Here is a 21621-nt window from a genome sequence, read left to right as displayed (position 1 = left end):
TTCAATAACTATTAAGATTTTGTCCCACTTCATCTTTCCATTTTTGCTTTTGTGTTGTTGCTGAGGTATTTTAAAGTAGAATCTCAGACCTTTTGTCATTTCAACTCTACATACTTCAGTATGCATCTCTAAAAAATGTGGATATTTTCTCTTGTAACCACAGCGCCATTGTTATTGTGCTTAACAAAGTTTACAATTATTCCATGGTATAATTTAGTATCTAGTGCATATTCATATTCCTTGTTTATCTCAAAATATCTTTTAACAGTTGGTTTGTTCCAATTGGGATTTGAATCACACATCGCATTTGGTAGTTTGTACTCAAGAGACTCTTTTAATCTATAGCAGTCCCTAACCCTAGCCCCTTTTCAAAAATAAAAACAAACAAAAAACAACAACAAAGAGAAAAATCACTGACTGTGGAAGAAATCATGTCTGTTGTCCTGTAGAATGTCCCACATTCAGAATTTGTCTTGTTTCTTCATACTGTAATTTAATTTATTCCTCTGTCTCTCCTATTTCCTATGAATTGGAAGTTAGCTTTGAATGACTAACTGGATTATTGTTCTTTTTCTTTTGGGGAAGAGGATAAGACTACTTCATAGGTTAAGGGTGCGAAGTACTCCTGTTTCTTCTGTCTGATCGTCCCACTCTTAGGGATGCTAACATCGAACAGTGGGTTTAGATGATGACAGCTCATCCTTCCATTATACGTTTCCCCATCAGACTCATTGAATGAGTTCATCCACTGATGATTGTCTCTGAATGAATTATTTCATCAGGGCTACAAAAAAATGTTCTCATTCTGTCAGTCTTTTCACATTTATTAGCTAAATAATATTCCCATAGTAACTAGGGCTATTTTGTTGTCTTGAAATACAGTATGTACCCCCTTCCCCCAAAAAACTAGATAAATGCTTAATTCATTTTCTTTTATAGTAATTTTTAGTTAAAGAAGTTACCTTTGTTGTTCTTTTTAAGAATCTATTGATTTTGCTTCTAGTTTATGACAATTCATTGGCTAGGCTGCTGGTTCTCCCCCAGTGATTATCTTATTATCTTAGTCCTTGTGAAACGGGTTTCTTTTGCACAAGAGTCTTTACATCCTTGGGTGTGTGAATGACTTTCTCAGTGCCACACGTCAGTCCATCTAGTTCTGCACTTTTCAGAAGAAGATGTAACAACCTTTCCTTTGGTTTTTCTCTTCCTTTTCCAGGTCACACTGTGAACAAGATGCGTAAACACTCAGATTCAGAAGTGGCTTCTCTTGCCAGAGAAATTTACACTGAGTGGAAAACTTTCATTGAAAAACATTCAAATAGACCTTCTATTGAAGTTAGAAGTGATCCCAAAACCGAGTCATTTAGGAAAAATGCTCAGAAATTACTCTCAGAAGCCTTGGAATTAAAGGTAATGCCCTAAATATATACAACTGTTATGTACCCATAATAATTAATTTTTAAAAGAAGAAAAATAAAGATAATGTCCTGGTTGGATGTGATTAGTAGGTGCTCTTGGTTAAATGCCTCATAATTTCATAATTAAGATTTCATAATCTTAATGCTGTGGCTTTATTTTAACCAGTTATTCTTTAAGGATTCTGGATTTATAAGCATTCCGGGAGACAGTGTTGTAGGAGGCAGGCTTTTGAACTAGCAAGATCTGGGTTGAAACCCTGACATTCTAGTTGTGACACCTTAGGCAGATATCTTAACATTTTCTGAGACTTGATTTCTTAATCTGTAAAATGAGGATTGTAAGTCCTACCACTTAAGGTATTAAAAAGGTTAAATGAACCATATATGCAAACGAATAGTAGTGCCTGCTGATTAGAAGTTATTTAATGAATGTTGGTTACTTCCCATTTAAAATTCTTTCCCTTCTTGCTGAAGTAAAAATTCTGTGATGGACTGTGTTATGGAATATCAATGGTAAAATAAATAGCTGTCTATTGAAAAGACTCAGATCTCCCATTTTTTGTCAACAGCCATATCTTTAGCTTTAAGGCATAAAATCAATTGGATAGACATGTTCCCTGTCACCTTCATGGCTTACAATTCAGATGATGTTAGTGGTTTGAAGTATACATGCTGGAAGAAGGATTTTTGCTCATTAATAATAATCTTCATTGTCATCAAACAACAAATCTTATAAGCCGATTAATACTCTGGAAAATAGGACATATAATATTCATGTTTCTTCCTTATCCCAGGATATCCCAGAGCAACTCTGCTAAAGTATCCTTAAAGAACAATTTAATATTAATAAAATAAGCAATTCAGAAGTCTGATTTAAATGCTAGATCTGTTACTACAGTCTCTAAAAAAAATTTTAGCCTTTCTATCTCAATTATTTATCCACAAAAGAAGGACTTGTGATATAGTACTTACTTTTTTTAAAATAAAGTTTTGGACCTGAAGTGAATTTGCACCAAAGCAGCAGCTGCATTGCCGCAGTTCTGTCTTCACCTTCACCATGTTCCTCTTGGTCAAAAATGCACCAAGTCGTCTCCAAGTTTGAAGCATTCAGCAAACAATGGCAAGGCAGAGCCACCGGAAACATACACCTGATTTTCATGATAAATATGGTAGTGCTGTATTAGCTAGTGGAGCCACTTTCTGTATTGCTATATGGACATATGTAGCAACACAAATCAGAATAGAATGGAACCTGTCCCCTGTTGGCAGAGTCACCCCAAAGGAATGGAGAGATCAGTAATCATTCCAGCTGGTGTAATAATGAATTGTTTAAAAAACAGCTCATAGTTGGTGTCAAGTTAAAGCACTGTGTACCCATTAAGATATGGCATTATTGAAGAAATAAAGTACATTTGAAACCTTAAAAAAATAAATAAAGTTTTGGGTTTTTAAATACAAACTTCTAATAGAAAATGAGAAAAATGTATAAAAGGGAAAAAAATGCAACCCAGACATAATCTTGTTAACACATTGGCACATTTCCTTTTTTGGTAAATTATTATGGGTTTTTAAATGAATGTTGGGCAAGTTACGATTATCTGAGATTTATATAGAGTGAATTATATGCCAAATGCTCCATAAGATATTTTTATTATTTAAGTAACATTGCATAAAATTGACGTAATTATTTACATTTGTGTTCTCTTGAATCTTGATCAATTTTAGTTAGTGTCATTTTTTATATCCTTTTCTATATATCTTTATTTTTTCATGTTTATAATTTTTAATGACTATTTGATAGTTCAGTGAATTGCTGTGCTGGAAGTTCACTTAACTTTTCCTAAAGGAAGCTTTAATATGAGTATTAAACCCTTGGAAGAGAGAACAAAGTATGAAAGTTGTAAGTCTGATTTTCCAGAGTATCGATTAGCCAACAGATTTATTTTAAATAAAGTTTAGTTTTGAAATAAGTCAAAATTATTGCAGAAACATACAGTGTGGGTATATAATATGTAGTTAATGTGGTGGTAAATACCAGTTCCCTGTGGTATCTTTTTAAGTAAATGATGATAACAAAGCTATGCTTGTAAGGATTAATGAGCAGTTTGCCTACCATATTAAACTCCATGATAATTATCCTTTTAGTTTATCCATTAATTATCCTTTAAATGGCACATCGAGTGGTAAGCACTCAAGTGTTATAAAGCAAAGTTAAAAAAGTGATACATTTGTTAGTGCTTTCCAACATAATTGGAAAAAATATCAGATTAAGCATAGCTGAATGGTTTTGTTCCCAAAGAGTAAATTCAAAAAATTAAAAGTATGCATCTTACTGTCATCCTTAGCCAAAAAAAAAAAAAAAAAAATCACTCTGCTTTCCTTGCATAAACAGCATTTGATAGCATGTTTATCAGTTTGTTATGTCAGAGAATATAAATACAGGCACTTTTATATAAGGTTAATTCTTAGCACCTATCATCATCTGAGATATTTCCATATTAGAGTAAATCAATGAACCATCTAATTCAGTATCTGGTCTTTGACAGTAACCAATGTTGAGTGCATTCAAATCAGACATCAGATCTCCGTAAATGTAGTTAATCAGGCAGCAGTAAAGCATTGGGTTTAAGTTATTGGCCCAGTGACTTAAAAGCCTCTACAATTTGATCCTAGCATGTGTTATTGCAAATACCAAATCTTCTCATTACATTTTTGTAGAAAAAAAAATGTTTCCATGTTGTTTCACTCATATCCTTTAATAGTGAAAGCCATAGATGAAGAATAATAACGCACAGCCTAAAGGTGCATCTCTTTATTACCCTACAGATCTTGCTTTCTAGATTCATGGATTATTTCCTTGTTCTTGGAATAGTGAAATAGATGAATAAAAACTCCATCGTTGAAACCCAGGCTCTATTCCCCTTTACTTTCTCCCTTCCAGATCTTCTTTGTTCTTCCCCATCTTTTAGATCTTTCCTCATATGAACATCCCCTGTGGTGTCATTCTCTTACTTCCCTTTCCTCATTATCCACTCTCCTTTCCTACCTCACGGCCTGTGATCATTTTCCTATTATGTCATTTAAAAAAATGAACCTGATTCTCAAAGTGAGCCTGTATCATTAAGAGTTATGAAACACTGGCTGGTTGGCTCAGTTGGTTGTCAGATGGTGCTAATGAGATCCAGGTCAGGGGTACGTCCCCATATGCGACTGTTAGTTTTTTCTTTGTTTAATGGCTTCAGACTGCACCCCTGGCTTTGACCAGCTCTCTCATGAATGTATTCAAGTGGTCAAAAAGAAGTGTGAGTAGATATGTACAAATTCAATCATGCTATTGGAAAACCCACACAAAGTTTGCTTCCAGTGGCTATTCAATTCAACAGATGTTTAGTAAGGATCTACTCGGTGCTGGGGGAGAAGACAAACATGAATGAGTCGCATTCCCTATCCTAAGAAAGCTTTACTATCTCCTGGCTGATAACCTATAAATGATTAATTAAAATATGAGGCAGTCTGAAATAATGGTACTAGCAAGTATCAACACATAAAGTACAGAGCAGTTAAATCTGATGGGGGAACCTGGGAATGTTTCGGAGAAGAGATGGCAGTGGAGCCCACCTTTGTAAGAGGCATAGGATTTTGCTAATTAGAACATACACATAAAATAGAAACATATTTTATCTGCTATATATATGATGTTATTAGAAGAGCAAGAAAGAAGGGTTACACATGGGAAGGAAGGGCATTCATTTAACAAATATTGGTTGAACATTTACTATGTGCCACTAACCTATGCTAGCTAGGCATGCACAGTTTAGAAATGGATATAACATGGTTTCGACTCTAGCAGTCCTTATAGTCTTCTGAGGAAGATAGACAAATAGATAGTTACAAGACAGTGTGGGAAGTTCTGCACTTAAGGTAAACGCATGAAGAAGACCCTGTTCCCATGCCCTGAGAGAGCTTACGCATGTGGCAGATATCACTAATTGGTTATGGCACCACTTCCCGCTGTTGAAGGAGCTCAAGGTGGTCATGTTTTATATCTTCCTCCAGCTATAGCTAGTTCATCCAGAATTAGACAGCTGTATAACACACTTAACTCACAGGCACAAACAAATAAGGATTCTGACTCTCTGTCTCTGGGAAATGTGAACTAGAAGATACCAAGAAAACAACAGTGCAAGTGTTGAACAGAAAGGATATTGGAGGAGTTGTGAGGAAGCAGAGTTGTGAGTAGAGAAAAGATGTGTAGCATAGGAGGAGAGAATAAGGCAGTTAGAATTGGTAGTGAGTAAGGCCCATGGAGAAGAGCAAAAACATGTGAGAAAGAGACCAGGGAGCCCATGAGAGATACAGAGAAAGGATCGATTTCTAAATAAATCCCTAGGTTTCTCCCAGTGTTCCTATCCTCATTCCCATTCATACAAATTATCTCATAGCAAAAGCCCTTTTCTCAAGGACTCGGTGAAACTCTGGTCCTTCCACCCAGAAGGGCTCACCTAAAGCACCAGATTAGGACCCACTGGAAAGGACTCATCAACTTGGGTGGGTTTGAATCACCCAAAGGCACTTACAAGACAGGTATTCTTCACTTTGCAACACAGTTGTTATACATATGGTACATGATGAATCATTTTCTGTTATGATTTTAATGTCATATATTTTTCTCCATTTCTTAATTCTGATTGGTCTTCATTTAACAAGAGGCATGCATGAGAACTGTTAGATGCTTGCCTTCTATTACCACCACACTGCTGGCATAGCACCTGTCATGCTGCCTACCCCCGGGTTCCTACCCACTTCTAGGATGTGAGTTTGTGGTGGGCAGGGTTCACATCCTTTCTGTTCTATCTCTCTAAGAGCAGGCTAGACCCAGAGTAGCAACTCAGTTAACTATTTGCTGAATGAAGTATGTGAATTCCAAGATACTCTCAGAGTACTTTTTTTTTTTTAAATACAGGTACTATAATTTGCTGGAGTGGCCATGACTTGTTTTACAAACACATATACCCTTCTTCTTTGATAATGACTCCCCTCAAAAAAAAAAAGAAGACTTTCTTGCTAAGTGTATCTCTAACCATCAGTGGAGACTAACCAGCCTCACACTGGGATAAGGAACTTTCTTTCTGGCAAATGCTGCAGGACAAATGCTGGATAGCCAGCTAGCCACCTTTCCAGCTTCCGAAAGTAGTCTGGTGCCAGGCCTGCCTCAGGGGGCTAGTTCAGTGCCCACCCAGGAAGCCTGGAAAACCTTGGAGTCTGGGTTCTAGAGAACCACAGCGCCAAGTCCATTCACTCCAGCACAAGCCTTGGAAATAATCTGTCTGTCATTAGGACCACAAACTTTTGTGAGCACCTTTTGTCGGCCAGACTAAGGCAGATGTCTGGGCCTGGATATTCACTCTCTCTCTCTCTCTCTCTTTCTCTCTGTCTCTTTCAGTCCTGTTCTGCTCTTTGCTTGGTCCTTATATCTGACAAGTTGGTTTTTTCTACTTACTTCGGTCCATCTGTCTCTCATTTTAGGACATTTTATTAAATGTCAGGTGACCCCTTTTTATTTGGGGTGTGTTTTTTCTTTTTTTGAACTTTGCTTTTTGCACAGAAGAACAAACATACATGTACAGCTCAGTGAATTTATCACAAAGCAAACACCTATTTCACCTAGCCAGATCCTACTCATGCTCCAGGTCTCAGATTAAACTTCATTTCCTCTTGAAGCCAGGCACTGCCCTCCTGGGTTGGGTTGCTTTGCCATGGCTGTGTTCTCCACAGCGCTGGTTCCTCTCCTTTCTCCTGGTGCACAGGATCCTTACAACCCCTGTTCACAGTCTGTCTGTCCCACTGGACTAGGCTGCCCAAGGGCCCAAGGGCTGAGCCTGCCTTAGTCACTGCTTATTGCTCAGCCCAAGCACAGAGCCTGGCACATAGTGCTGCATAAATGTTTGAATGAGTGGCTAAGGTAGGGAGAGAAAGGTTAAAGGTAAAAAAGGAAGTGAGAGAGATAAATTTGTCTCCTATTTTCAAGGAATTTTCTACTAGGAGAGACAAACTTAAAATATAGATCATTGGCTGGATGCAGTGGCTCCTGCCTGTAATCTCAGCACTTTGGGAGGCCAAGGTGGGAGGATTGCTTGAGGCCAGGAGTTCAAGACCAGTCTGGGCAACATAGCAAGACCCCATCTCTAAATTTTTTTTTTAAATTTTAATTAGCAGGTCATGGTGGTGCATGCCTGTAATAATCCTAGCTCTTGAGAGGCTGAGGCCAGAAGATCACTTGAGCCCATGAGTTTGAGCCTGCAGTAGACTTTGATCACACCACTGCACTCCAGCCTGGGTAACAGAATGAGACAGTATCTGTAAAATAAAAGTATACACTTCATTTATAATATATGATGATAGTGACTAAGGGAAGCTCAGGGCATGGTGGCAGCCTGAAGAGCTTTCAGTCCTTTGCACTGGGGTCTTTTTGTTTGGTTGTTTTTGCCTCGGCTTTGACGTACAAAGAGGAGTGTTTTCCGTAGGGAAAGGTGTGCCTTGCTAAGGGAACATGTGCTGGTGCAGAGGCACAGAGGTGTGTGAAAGCGGCCAAGAGTGGAGTGCTCAGGGCCGGCTGTGGTCAGGATTGGGGAGGGGAATAGCTGAAGATGGGCCTGGAAAGGAGGGTAGGGCTGGGGGGTCTCGGATCAGCATCCCAACCTACCCTGGATTCAGACCGTGTAGACAAAGTTCCAGATCTCTCCTGCTTTGATTAGGTCTGGGACCTCAAGATGGCTTGGGCCTGAGCCAGACCACCCCAGAATTGCTACAGGTCCCTCCCCTAGACCTGCTCTGCTTAATGGAAACTGCAGGCGTCTCTCCAATCTCAACCATTCTCTCAGAATGTTGAAGGGGCCATAGTATGGTCAAAGGGAAGAAACGTGAACTTTGGAGTCGAGGGGTCCAGGTCACAGTCCCAGCTCTGTCTCTTAGTAATTGTAAGACCCTGAACCTTTGCCTTTGAACCTATTTCCTTATCTGTAAAATGTGATAATAGGAGTTATGAGCATTAAATGTGAAAAGTGATTTTTGAACTGTACTGTACACATATTAGGATCTAGACCGCATGTCTCTAAAATGCCTTAAGGAGTTAAAAGGCAGTCTAAAAACAAAACAAAAAAAATATGTGAACCGTTATACTGATTTATTATTCTTGGTCTTCGTTTCCTGGTTGGTAAAGTACAGGGCCCAGTACCCGTTGCTTAGTTCAGGCCAGTTTCCTGTTATAATGGCAAATATTACCACCCGGCAGGGGTTGTGAATGAGGTCCCTGTCACAAAGCACATGGCCTTGTTCCTTAATTGCCAGGGTGGAATTAATTTGCTCTTCCTGTTTCTCTTGTGACAGGAAGTAGATGTCCTTGAATTTCAGTTGATTAATGGAGGCCTCTGAGCAGAGTGCTCCAGCCTCTCTTGCTTTTAATCCTTATGCAATGTAAGGCTCTAATTTGATAATTTTGCTGTTTTTTAGATGGATCACCTACTGGTTGAAAATATTGAGCGGGAAACGTTTCATCTCTGCTCCCGCCTCATTAATGGGCCGTACCGGCGGACGGTGAGAGCCCTGGTCTTCACATTAAAGCACCGAGCTGAAATCCGGGCTCAGGTGAAGAGCGGCTCGCTGCCGGTCGGCACGTTTGTACAGACCCACAAAAAGTGACCTGAGGAAGGTTCCAGCCCTGGGCCAGGCAGAGAGGAAAATGGGCCTGTCTCTGCCGTTCAAAGACGCTTTTGAGTTTGGGTGATGGCTGATGCTGGCTGTGCTAGATTTTCCCATGGTGCCGTTCCTTTGCAGACAGAGAATTCGGAGAGCCCTAGGAGACAGGCCTGCAGGAATGTGCTTCATTAGCTGGAGTGCGCTGGTGCTGCCTAACAGAACGCACACTGGCTGTCACTAGGAAGCGCCATACGGTTGCTATCACCCAACATGGTGAAAGGGTGATGGATTTCACTGTGAGTATGCCAAGGACACCTCTAAACTTCCCCCATGTCAGGCAGATGAAGTTACTACTTTATTTCACCACCCTGCAGGTAACTGAAACTCAATTACCGCTGCCGCTCACTCGGTTCCATCCCCCTGAGTTTAGATAGCTCTGGTGCCTCTCAGAACTCCCCTGTCTGTTCTCTTTGCTCTACCCCAGGGGTGAGCCTGCCGGAGCCAGCCGACTACCCCTTCTTCCCAGAGCTCACTTATCTGAACGTTTCAGCTCTCCCTGGAAGACCTTCTGCGTTGGTCTCCAGAGCCCCCATGCTGAGGCTACTAATGAGGAACTGGCCCGAAGCCTCCCACACCTCGGGGTTTATTTGAATACGCTGGTGCTCTCAGTTTAGGGCTCTGTAGAAGATACATAATGAAATTTCTCTTGAAATGAATTACTGCAGTAGAAAAAAGTACATACATATATATGTTAAAATGAAATGTCTCTACACAGGCCTGTTTTAACAATTATGTAAATAATACTTGTTTTTTAAAAGTAATAATAAGCTGGGAATTTTTTTTTCTAAAACAGAAGGTGGAGTTTGTTCTCTGAAAAGTGTTTTGGGTTGAGAAAGGGTACAGTTGGTGAAATTTAAAAATGATGGAACAAGAATTTGAGGAATGTAGAAGACTCAAGGAAGTGGGGATTAGATTAGGGGAGACTGGAGCACGTTTGTAATCTGAAAGGAAGGAGCTGGTAGAAAGGGAGAGATTTTAAATTAAAAAAAAAAGAAGATGAGTTGAAAAACAAGGAGAGAAGGGACAGGACTGACATTATTGCCTAACTTCTAAATGCTAGGCACTTTTCCTAAGACAGTTTATTAACATTTACGTGGATCAAAAACAAGGGGAGAAGGGACGGGACTAACATTATTGCCTACCTTGTAAATGTTAGGCACTTTTCCTATGACAGTTTATTAACCTTTACCTGGATCTGTATATAGTTTTGTAAAAATATTGCTTACTTCTCTTCACCCATTATATTAAGTAGGTATTGTTCTTTTCATTTTTTAGATTTATTTGTTTATTTAGCAACCATTTCCTGAGCATCCATTCTGTGGGGTAGGTGTATACTGAGCAGTAGTTACAAATGGGAGCCTGAGGCTCACTGAGCAGAAACATCACCTTCAATTTCCCACTGCTAGTAACTATTGGAGCTACAATAATAATAATCGAGCATTTACCCTGGGCCCAGCACTGTGGTAACCATTTTACAAAAAGAAAATACCCAGTTAAACATGATAAAAGTGAGGCTCAGAAAGGGTATAGTGACTTACTCAAGGTCACGCAGATAGTGAATGACAGAGCTAAGATTCAAAATCCAGGTCTATTTGACTGTATATGGTTCCCTTGGATGATTTCATCCACTCTCATGTTTTCAAGCATCGTTTACATGCTGATGACATTCCAGTTTGTATCTTCAGCCCAGACCTGTCCCCTGACTTTCAGATGATATTTCCTAGATGCCCCATAGACATCTCAGATATAACATGTCTTCTCTCCATTGGCAGTACCAGCAAGCCAGACACTCCAGCTAGGAACTCAAGGGGTCAGCCTAGACCCCACATCTCCCACCCTCAGCCAACCAAGTCCTGGTGGTTTGATTAGGTTGGTGCAAAAGTAATTGTGGTTTTTGCCATTACTTCTAATGTATTACTTCTTTGCATTTGCTGTTCCAGTTGCAATGCTCTTTCCCCAGACATCTGCATGTTCTTGTCCTCACTTGCTTTAGGTCTCTCTTTCCCTTATCAAAAAGGCCTTTGCTGACTACCCTAAATACAATAGCACTCCCTCCCAACTATTCTTTAATGCTGTACCTAGCTTTATTTTTCTTCAGAATATTTATTATTCCTTAACATAGTTATTTCTTTATTGTCTATCTCCCCACTCCCAGAATGTAAGCTTCATGAAAGCAGAGTCTTTGTTCTGTTCCCTGCTATATCTCCAGCATCTGGAACAGAGCCTGGGACAAGCTAGGTCTCCATAACTATTTATTGGATAGTTGAGTGACTGGTTGTGGATGTACAGGATAAGCATCTAATTCAATCAGGGGGTGCTTCCTGGAGGAGCTGATACCTGTATTCATTCTTAAAGGGCAGGAGTTTGGATAGGGGAATGTTAGTTAGTATAACGAAAATTTCAAAATTAAAGGGCAGGAGTAATTAATTGGGTGGTTGAGATGCATGCCTGGCAGAGCAAGCAGAGTATGGAAAAACCCAGAAGTGGAGATATCTGGAAGGTGATTGGTATGGCTGGAGTAGAGGACACTGACAGGAGAGTAGCTGGAGATGAGGCAGGAGAGGAAGGCAAGGACCGGGACCAGGTTTGAAGGGTCTTGAGTATCAGGTGAAGGCGGTAGACTGATTTGAAGCAGGAACTGGTCACTTTTGTGTTAATAGGCTATGTGGAAGAGAAGCTGGGGTAGGGAGACTAGAATTAGCAAGCTTCATGTTTACAGAACCAAAGAGTTCTGCTAACTTAGGAACCCAGAGTAAGTTGAAAACAAATTGCTCTCTGGCTGAAAGCCTTCAGTGGTGATAGTTGGAAAGTAGAATGATTGCAGAGATGTGCTTTGGAGATTTGGAAAGCAGGCTGTGTTATTTGTGGCTGTTTTCTCCTTGATGCATGTGCAGAATTTCCATGAACGCTAATGGAGCTATTCTGAGCATTTGCTGAAGGGAAGGAAGCTTGCAGACATCCCTCCCAATCTTGCCCACACACTGAGAAGTAACTCGGAGCTACAGTCTGTTAAAAATGAAAAGGTTGAGGCCGGGTGCATTGGTTCATGCCCATAATCCCAGCGCTTTGGGAGGTCGAGGCAGGCAGATCACCTGAGGTCAGGAGTTTGAAACCAGCCTGGCCAACATGGTGAAACCGTGTCTCTACTAAAAATACAAAAATTAGCCAGATGTGGTGGCAGGCGCCTGTGATCCCAGCTACTTGGAAGGCTGAGGCATGAGAATCGCTTGAACCTGGGAGACGGAGGCTGCAGTAAGCCAGGATTGCGCCACTGCACTCCAGGCTGGGCAACAGAGTGAGACTCTGCCTCAAAAAAAAAGAAAGAAAAAGAAAAAGTTGCCCCTGAAATGGGGTGAGTTACCTGTAAGTCAGGGTGTGAATATGTCTTATAAGCAAGTTCAGTTGCTAGGGGAAATGTGGGAAAGTAAATACCATTTGTGTCTGCTCTAATAGCTTATTGATGCTTTTCTTGTAGTGGTTAATTTGGAGGTCCTGGTTGGGCATGGTAGCTCACGCCTATAATCCCAGCACTTTGGGAGGCTGAGGCAGGCAGATCACTTGAGGTCAGGAGTTTGAGACCAACCTGGCCAACATGGTGAAACCTTGCCTGTACTAAAAATACAAAAATTAGCCAGATGTGGTGGCAGGCACCTGTAATACCAGCGCTCGATAAGCTGAGGCAGGAGAATTACTTGAACCCGGGAGGCGGAGGTTGCAGTGAGCTGAGATGGCGCCATTGCACTCCAGCCTGGGTGACAGAGCAAGACTCAGTCTCAAAGATAAAATAAAATAAAAATAAATAAATAAAAATTGGAGGTCTTGGTTCTTTGTGTAGGGACTTAGTCTCTGTATTTTCATTCATTCATTCAACAAACAAATATTGCCCATCTTCTGTGTGCCAAGGACTAGACTGGCACTGGGGACACAGCAATAAAGGAGAGATAATTTCCTCTGAGTCTGGTGAGGCAGATAGATACATAACTAAATAAATAGAGTATAGCATATTGGGTGATAACTATAGACATAAAAATATTGAGAAGATGGGGAAAGGAATGAATAACACCACTCAGAGGAAGAATCTTCACAGAGGAGTTCATGTTTGAACCAAAGCCAGAAGGATAGGTAGGAGTTCTTAGCAGAGGGCTCAGTCTATGTGAAAGCACAGAAGCGTGAGGTGTATGGCTAGTTTCAGTAAAGGCAAATAACATGAGGTGGTTGAAGCATAAGGTTCTTAGGAATGGTAGTGAGACATTGGGCAAAAAAAGTAACCAAGGCCTTGGAGGCCTTATCAACGAGTTTGGACTTTGGCCTTCAGATAATGGGATACCATGAGAAGTTTTTGAGGAGGCGAGGGACCTAATCAGATGTGTGTTTTAGAGAGATTAAAAAAACAAAAACAAAAACATATTTTAAGAACATTTTAAACATTCAAAAGAAACCCAACAATTTAAGGCAAAGGAAAGAAACACTTGAGATTCAGTAAATTAGAAGGGGTTTTTTTTTTTTTGACAAATGAAGTTTAAAGTTGCCCAAACAGATATCATTAGAGAATCCCAGGTTTGAAAAATGGCAGGAGACCCAGATAATGCATTTACTGTGTTCTGTGGTGAAGGAACAGGCAGCTGGCCTTTTTCATTTATAGAATATCAGGTTCTTAAACTTGTGCCTGTCAACCTTGGTTGTCTTTTGCTGTAGCCTCAGGCCTCAGAACCTTACTCTGAGATAGGTAATGTGTTTTGAATGTGTTTATCACAGCCAGATGGGGCAAAGGCTCAGTTGGTTACTGCCCATTATTGCAAGGGAAGGGAGTCCATCCAGAAAACAGAGCTTTGGGAGTTTCAGTTAGTTGGGTGACACTACCCTGGTATCAAAGGAAAGATAGTTTGATTGGATGACATTGTATTTTCTTTAAATCAATCAAAATGATACAATTACTGTCAGGGATGGACTTACTCATAACGTGGGGAGGTTGGTTTCAAGATCCAAGAAGATCAAGACATCCAATCAAATGCTGTTTTTTAATGTTGATAAAATCATTCTTTCAATACATATTTGTTGAGTTCTTACGTGTCAGGTATTAGGGTCACAGGGATAGAGAAGACATAATCTTTGGCCTCAAGAAGCTTACAGTCTAGTGAAGGAGAAGACAATAAACAGACAATTTTTACTATTTATTTTTATTTTGGGAGGGGGTCAGGGTCTCACTCTGTCACCCAGGGTGCAGTACAGTGGTGCAATTACAGGTCACTGCAGCTTTGACCTCCCAGGTTCAAGCAAGCCTCCTACCTCAAGCCTCCCAAGTGTCTGGGACTATAGGTGTGTGCCACCATACCTGGCTGATTTTTTATTAGCCAGGTTGTCACCATGTTGACCAGGCTTGTCTTGGACTCCTGGCGTCAAGTGAGCCTCCTGCCTTGGCCTCCCAAAGCGTTGGGATTACAGGCATGAGTCACTGTGCCTTGCCCAGACCGTTTTTGAAAACACAAATGGGCAGGGTGCGGTGAGATTTTTAGGGGTCAGTGGTCTGTGATGTGGCAAGGACATTCTCTTGAAAGTAAAAGATAATTATTGCATCTCACTCCAACCATTAAGAAGGAAGCACAATGCCTGGCAGCCCTCTTTAGGTTTTGGAGACAGCATATCCCACACCTAGGAATATGCTCCATCCATGTACTGGATGACACAGAAAGTTGTCAGTTTTGATTGAGGCCCAGAGCAGGAAAGGGCTCAGCAGAAGCTCCAGGCTACAATACAAGTGGCCATGCGGTGTGGGACAGATGAGCTGGCAGAGCCCAGAGTACCTGAGGTATCTGTGGTGGGAACAGATGCCTGTGAAGTTTATGACAAGACCCTACAGGAGAATCACAATGTAGACACCTGGGGTTCTGGAGCGGGGCCATGCCATCTGTAGCCAAGAACTGTATACTTCTTAGGAAACAACTCTTGATGCTACAGGGTTCTGGTAGAGACAGATCATCAGACCATAGATCATCAAGTTGACCATGTGACCAGGCCTGTTCATCATGAGCTGGATTCTGCCATATCCACCAACTCATAAGGTCAGGCAAAGCCAGCAGCACTTCCTAAGATAGAAATAGTACAACTGGGGTTGGGCATAGCAGGGCCAGCGGGCAGAAGATAGTTACGTGAGCAGGTGGCCCAGACATCTATGTCATCCACTACCTTTGCACCAGTACCTGCCTGTCCCTCATTTCACACCTTTGGCTGCCTGGGGAGCTCTTTATATCCAGCTGATAGAAGAGAAAAAAAGCCATGCCTTGTCCTTAGATAACCTATCTAAGTTCAGTGTGTGTGAGCAAGACAAAAAGAGATTGTGGCTGCACTGCAACCCCACACAGGGGCATCCTTGAAACACAGCAGAGTGGGGAGTCCTTCTAGTGGGCATAGCTTGTGGATCATGCACCTAGCCATCCACTGTATGTGGAAAGAGAAGGAGCCTGAGCTTAGACTATACATGGATCTCATGGGCAGTGGTGAATGGCTTGGCTGGTTGGTAAGGGGTCTGAAAGGAATAAGATTGGAAAATTGGAAACAAGGAGACCTGTGGTGGAGGCATGTAGTTGGACCTATAGGAGTGGGCACCAAGTGTGAAGATCATTGTATTCCATGTAAACACCCACCAGAGAGCACATACCATGGAGAAGCACTAAACAACAATGTACACACAGTTGACATCAACCAGTCTCTGAGGCCACCCCAGAGCTAACACAATGGGTGTATAAACAGCAACCATGGTGGTGTAGTAGTCTATTTTCACACTGCTGTAAAGATACTACCTGAGACTGGGTAATTTAAGAAGGAAAGAGGTTTCATTGACTCACATTTCTACATGGCTGGGGAGGCCTCAGGAAACTTACAATCATGGCAGAAGGCAAGGGGAAGCAGGCATCTTCACAAGACAGCAGGGGAGAGAGAGAGCGCAAAGGGGGAACTGCCAAACACTTTTAAACCATTGGATCTCTTGAGAAGTCACTCACTATCATGACAACAGCATGGGGGAAACCGGCTCCGTGATCCAATCACTTCCCACCATGTCCCTCCCTCAACACGTGGGGATTATAATTTGAATTGAGATTTGCTTGGAGACACAGAGCCAAACCATATCAGATGGTATGGCATGGCTCCCACTCACCAAGATTGATCTAGCTGTTGCTGCTGCTGAGTGTTCGGCCTGCCAGTAACAGAGACCAACTCTGAACCTAGATATAGCTCCATCCCTTGAGAACAACTAGCAGCCACTTGGGAAGTTGACTGTATTAAACCCTGTCTACCCTGGAAAGAGCTGTGATTCATTTTCGCTGGAATAGATGTGTATTCCAGATACGAGTTCGTCTTCACTGCTTGTAGAGCTTCATCCAGCACAACTCTCAAAGGGCTTATAGAATGTTTAATCTACTGGGATAGATTATGGGATCTATAGATTATGGATAGTCATACAGGATCCCATATGATTCCACAGCAAAGGAGGTGCAGCAGTGGGCACATGGTGACAGGGTCCACTTGTCCTTTCATCTACTGTGCTATCCTGAAGCTGCCGGCTTGGAACTGTGTCGAAGGCACAGCTGGGGCACCAGCTCAGAAACTCTGAGAGAAGAGCTGCCATCCTCCAGGGTGCAGCACATGTTCGAAATCAAAGATGCTTGGTCTCCAGTAGGTGGAATACATGAGTCCAGGAACCAAGAAATGAAAACAGGAGTGCTCTCACTCTTACCATCACTTCTAGTGACCCACTTGGAGTGCCTCCTGTTCTCATAGTTCTGGGCTCTGCAGGTTTAGAGGTTTTGAGTCACAAAGGAGGAACACTTCCACTAAAAGAAACATAAAGATTACTATGAACTATTAGCTGTGACTGCACCCAGGCACTTGAGCTCCTCATATCAAGAGACTACTAGGCAAGAACAGTCACCATTCTTTGAGGGATAATTAATCCTGATCATCAGGAGGAGGTACAGCTGCTGTTAAGCAATGGAGGGTAGGGAGGTATATCTTTGGTACTCAGTTGATTCATGTGGAGACTTCTTGGTATTCCTTTGCCTAATTTTTTTTTCTTTTTCTTTTTTTCTTTTTTTGAGATGGGGTCTCTGTCACCCAGGCTGGAGTGCAGTGGCACCATCTCGGCTCACCGCACCCTCTGCCTCCTAGGTTCAAGCAAGCTATTCTCCTGCCTCAGCCTCCCGAGTAACTGGGATTACAGGCGTGTGCCACCATGCCCAGCTGATTTTTGTATTTTTAGTAGAGACAGAGTTTCGCCACATTGGCCAGACTAGTTTTGAACTTCTGGCCTCAAGCAGTCCACCTGCCTCAGCTTCCCAAAGTGCTGGGATTACAGGCATAAGCCACTGTGCCCGGCCCCTTGCCCAATATTTATAAAATAATTATACAAGTGCCCAGACCGTGACCTGAGCAGGCTATGCTGACTTCAGGCTCAGCCCCCTCAGGGCTGAGGGTCTAAATCATGCCTCCGTGGAAGTGACGGAGACCGGAACACGTGCTGGCTGAGGGTAAGGAGGATCTAGAATGGATAGTAAAGAGGGAGATGATGAGTATCAGTTGTGGCCTCAAGACCAGTCAGTGATGGAGGTTGTAGTTTGTCCAACTTTCCTAAGTTTCCCCCAGGAAAGGAGGCCCACCAGAACTTAAACCAAAAAGTAGAGGTGAGCAGCACAAGTGTGGGTTGTAGTGGACACCATCCTGTGCTGCCCAGACCCCCCAACCACCATGCTTGCTGGGCCTCTTCCCACAGCTACTGGGAGTGCTCTCAGTCAGCAGCCTTCAGCTGTCAGCCCCCTGGGAATTTTCCTCAATGGAAGAGTTACCTCACTGACATACCCCTTTCCCAGGCAGGTCAGTTCGAGGTTATGAAGGCCTGGCCCCACTGCCTCAACTTGACAACTCGGAAGGGCCATCCCAGCTTCAAGAGCCTCCCATGGGACTGGCTGAGGTCTTCATACAGCATCAGAGCCCAATTTATCTCTCTGTGCAATCCTGCTTCCTTTCCTGCCCCCTTCCCAAGAGCAATCTGTGATAAACTTCCTGCATGCTAATCTCCATCTCAGAGTCTACTTTCCAAGGAAGTGGGCCTATAACATAGCTCTTCTAGTTTTTGGTAACAACTCTAGAACAGGGGTCAGCAAACTTTTTTTTTTTTTCTTTTGAGATGGAGTCTCACTCCATCGCCAGGCTGGAGCGCAGTGGCGCAATCTTGGCCCACTGCAACCTCTGCCTCCTGGGTTCAAGCGATTCTCCTGCCTCAGCCTCCCGAGTAGCTGGGACTACCATGCCACCACACCCAGCTAATTTTTGTATTTTTAGAGAGATGGGGTTTCACCATGTTGGCCAGGATGGTCTCGATCTCTTGACCTCGTGATCCACCCTCCTCGGCCTCCCAAAATGCTGGAATGATAGACATGAGTCACCATAGCCGGCCAGCAAACTTTTTTAAAGGAACAGATAGTAAATATTTTAGGCTTTGTGAGCCATATGGTCTCTGTCACAACTATTCAGCTCTGCTATTGTAATACAAAAGCAGCTGTGGACAGTATGTAAATGAATGAATGTGGCTGTGTTCCAATAAAACTTTATTTACAAAAACAGGTGGTGGGCTGCATTTGGTTCATGGGCCTTAGCATGCCAAAACATGCTCTAGAGAAATACTTTTACATATGTGCAAAGGAGGCATGTACAAAGATTTTAATTGCAACATGGTTTGTAACAGCAAAATTTTAGAAACGGTCTAAATGCACATTTAAAAAAGAATGGTTAAATTGTACATCTGAAATGGTTAAATTGTACATCCAGATTTTGGAATACCGTGCAGTGGATAAAAAGAATGAGTTTAGGTTTGTGTAACAGCACTGTCTAATAGAAATATAACGCAAACCACATACGTATTTTTGAATTTTCCAGTAGCCACATAAAAAATGTAAAAGGAAACTAATTAATTTTAATAATATATTTTGAGTCCAATATGCCCCAAATATTATTACTGACATGTAATCAATGTAAAAATTACTGAGACATTTTACATTTTTTGTACTAAGTCTCTGAAATGTGTGTATTTTACTCTTACAGTGCATCTCAGTTTGGGCTAATTACATTTTCAAGTGCTTATAGCCTCATGTGGCTAGTGGCTACTGTGTTGGACCACACAAATTTATAAGTACTGACGTGGGAACATCACTGAGACATATTGTTAAGTGAAAAAAGGAAGTTGCAGTACCATATGTACACTATGAACTATTTATGTAAGGGAAAAAAACTATTTCCATAGAAACATATTGAGAAAAAGAAAAAAAAAAGATGTGTACAGATATACCCAATTTAGAGAGACGTTTTGGATGGGGTGAGGGGTTTTTGGTCAGGAGGGACTCACTCTCCTTGCCTGATTTTTTTAAATAAACTTTTCATTTTGGAGTGATTTTAGATACACAAAAAGTGGCAAAAATACAGAGTTCACGTATGCCCCTCACCCAGTTTCCACCATTGTTAACTTCTTACGATAGTGTGGTACATCTGTCAAAATTAAAAGTCCACTGTTGGTATACTACTATTACTAAACTCCAGACTTCACTCAGACTTTGCCAGTCTTCCCACCGATGTCCTCTTTCTGTTTCAGGATTCAGTCCAGGATCCCAGGCTGCACTCAGTCATCCTGTTTATCCTGTCTCCTCTGTTCTGTGAGTTTCTCAGGCTTCCCTTGTTTCCCATGACCTTGACAGTCTTGAGCAGTACTGGCCAGGTATTTCGTAGACTGTCCCTTAATTTGAGTTTGTCTGAGGATTTCTTCATCACTAAGTTGGAATTCAGGGTTTTGGGGAAGAATACCACTGAGATGAAGCACCCGTCTCATCACTTCACACCAGGGGGCACATGGCTTCCACAGGACTACTGACTGGTGATGCTAGCCCTGAGTGCTTGGTTACGTTAGCGTTTGCCAGATTTTCCCACTATGAAGTTGTCATTTTTCCCTTTCCATATTTTTTTTTTTGGAGGCAAGTCACCAAATCTAAACCTCACTCAAAAGTTAGGGGCTGGGGGTGGATTAAACTCCATCTCCTGGAGAGTGGAGTATCTACCTATATAATTTGGAAGTCTTCTTTAAGGAAGATTTGTCCCTTCTCTGCCATTTAATTTTTTTGATAATTTATTTATTAATATATAAATATGGACTCATTTATGCATTGGGTTGTAATCAGATTTTTTTTGTAGTGAACATAAATTCATATAATGTATTTTTTAATGCAGAAAACATACAAAAACCACATTGTGTGAGAAACAAGCTCTTACGATTGGCAAGGATTTTTCCTCCACAGCTTTTCATGTCTGCCTTTGAGTAGGATAATCATTAGCTTATTGTTGTTCAACCGTAGACATGCTATTTCAACTCTCCAGACCTCAATTTCCCCATCTAAGTAAGAGAATATTCTGTGAAATGGTCTCAGAGGTGAAGAAGGGGATGGTGTTTGTATGTTTGTAAGTGTCCACATATTTTGTTGCCTATTAATAGACCCTTAGTCCTTAATGGTTATCTTCTTTTATTTATGTTGGAAAATGAACTCAGAGCTAATAGCCCTTGAGAACATCCTGTAAACATAATCAATATTTATATCCCCCATTACAACCCCAAAGGGTTCACCTTCCTTGCTCTTTCACCCCTTTAAGTGGGATTAAGTTTTCCTTTTATTCCTCAGCTTTTTCTCTAGTGGCTGAAGGCTAACCTGAGGCCTAGCATTCCCAGTCCTGCTGACTTCTTTGGCCTCATTCTTGTGCCTCTCATCTAGCTATGCACAGCCACACGGATGTCCTTATCGCCCTGCATCATCCCCAAATTCGTATGTTGAAGTCCTCACCCCCAGTACCCCAGAATGTGACTGTATTTGGAGATAGGGCCTTTACAGAGGTAATTAAGGTAACATGAGATCATATGGGTGAGCCCTAATCCAGTATGACTGGTGTCTTTATAAGAAGAGATTAGGATGCAGACAGCACACAGACCATGTGAGGACACAGCAAGAATGTGGCCATCTACAAGCCAAGGAGAGAGGCCTCAGAAGAAACCAAACCCACTGACACCTTGATCTTGGACATCTAGTCTCCAGAACTGTGACAAAATAAATCTGTTGTTTAAGCCATCCAGTCTGTGGTACTTTGTTATGGCAGCCCTAGTAGAAGCTAATACACACAACCATGAATGAAAATGCTTCCTGAGCCAGGCGTGGTGGCTCACGCCTGTAATCCCAGCACTTTGGGAGGCCAAGGCGGGTGGATCATGAGGTCAGGAGATTGAGACCATCCTGGCTAACACAGTGAAACCCCATCTCTACTAAAAATACAAAAAAATTAGCCGGACGTGGTGATGGGCGCCTGTAGTCCCAGCTACTCGGGAGGCTGAGGCAGGAGAATGGTGTGAACCCGGGAGATGGGGCTT

The 21621-nt window shown here is 41.9% G+C and overlaps 1 protein-coding gene and 1 pseudogene across 6 annotated transcripts in view; both read left to right on the top strand.

Moving 5' to 3' along the window:
* The window catches only part of TCEANC2 (transcription elongation factor A N-terminal and central domain containing 2), a 55026-nt gene extending 33702 nt beyond the window's left edge, over window positions 1-21324 (top strand). For 2 of the 6 annotated variants that reach the window (XM_063655657.1, XM_054486944.2), the window contains exons 4-5: window positions 1217-1410; window positions 8928-15559. In XM_063655657.1, coding sequence (XP_063511727.1) covers window positions 1217-1410; window positions 8928-9116 — 383 coding nt within the window. In that variant the 3' untranslated portion in view covers window positions 9117-15559. The other 4 variants (XR_010124545.1, XM_063655658.1, XM_054486967.2 and 1 more) reach the window with 4 other exon arrangements.
* LOC129036075 (cytochrome c oxidase subunit 7B, mitochondrial-like) lies at window positions 2467-2845 on the top strand (annotated as a pseudogene).
* Window positions 21325-21621: the final 297 nt, after the last annotated feature.

This window comes from Pongo pygmaeus, chromosome 1, assembly GCF_028885625.2.
Source record: "Pongo pygmaeus isolate AG05252 chromosome 1, NHGRI_mPonPyg2-v2.0_pri, whole genome shotgun sequence".
Lineage (NCBI taxonomy): Eukaryota > Metazoa > Chordata > Mammalia > Primates > Hominidae > Pongo > Pongo pygmaeus.
Note: the sequence above shows the minus strand (reverse complement) of the source record. Positions and strands in the feature narration are given on the sequence as shown.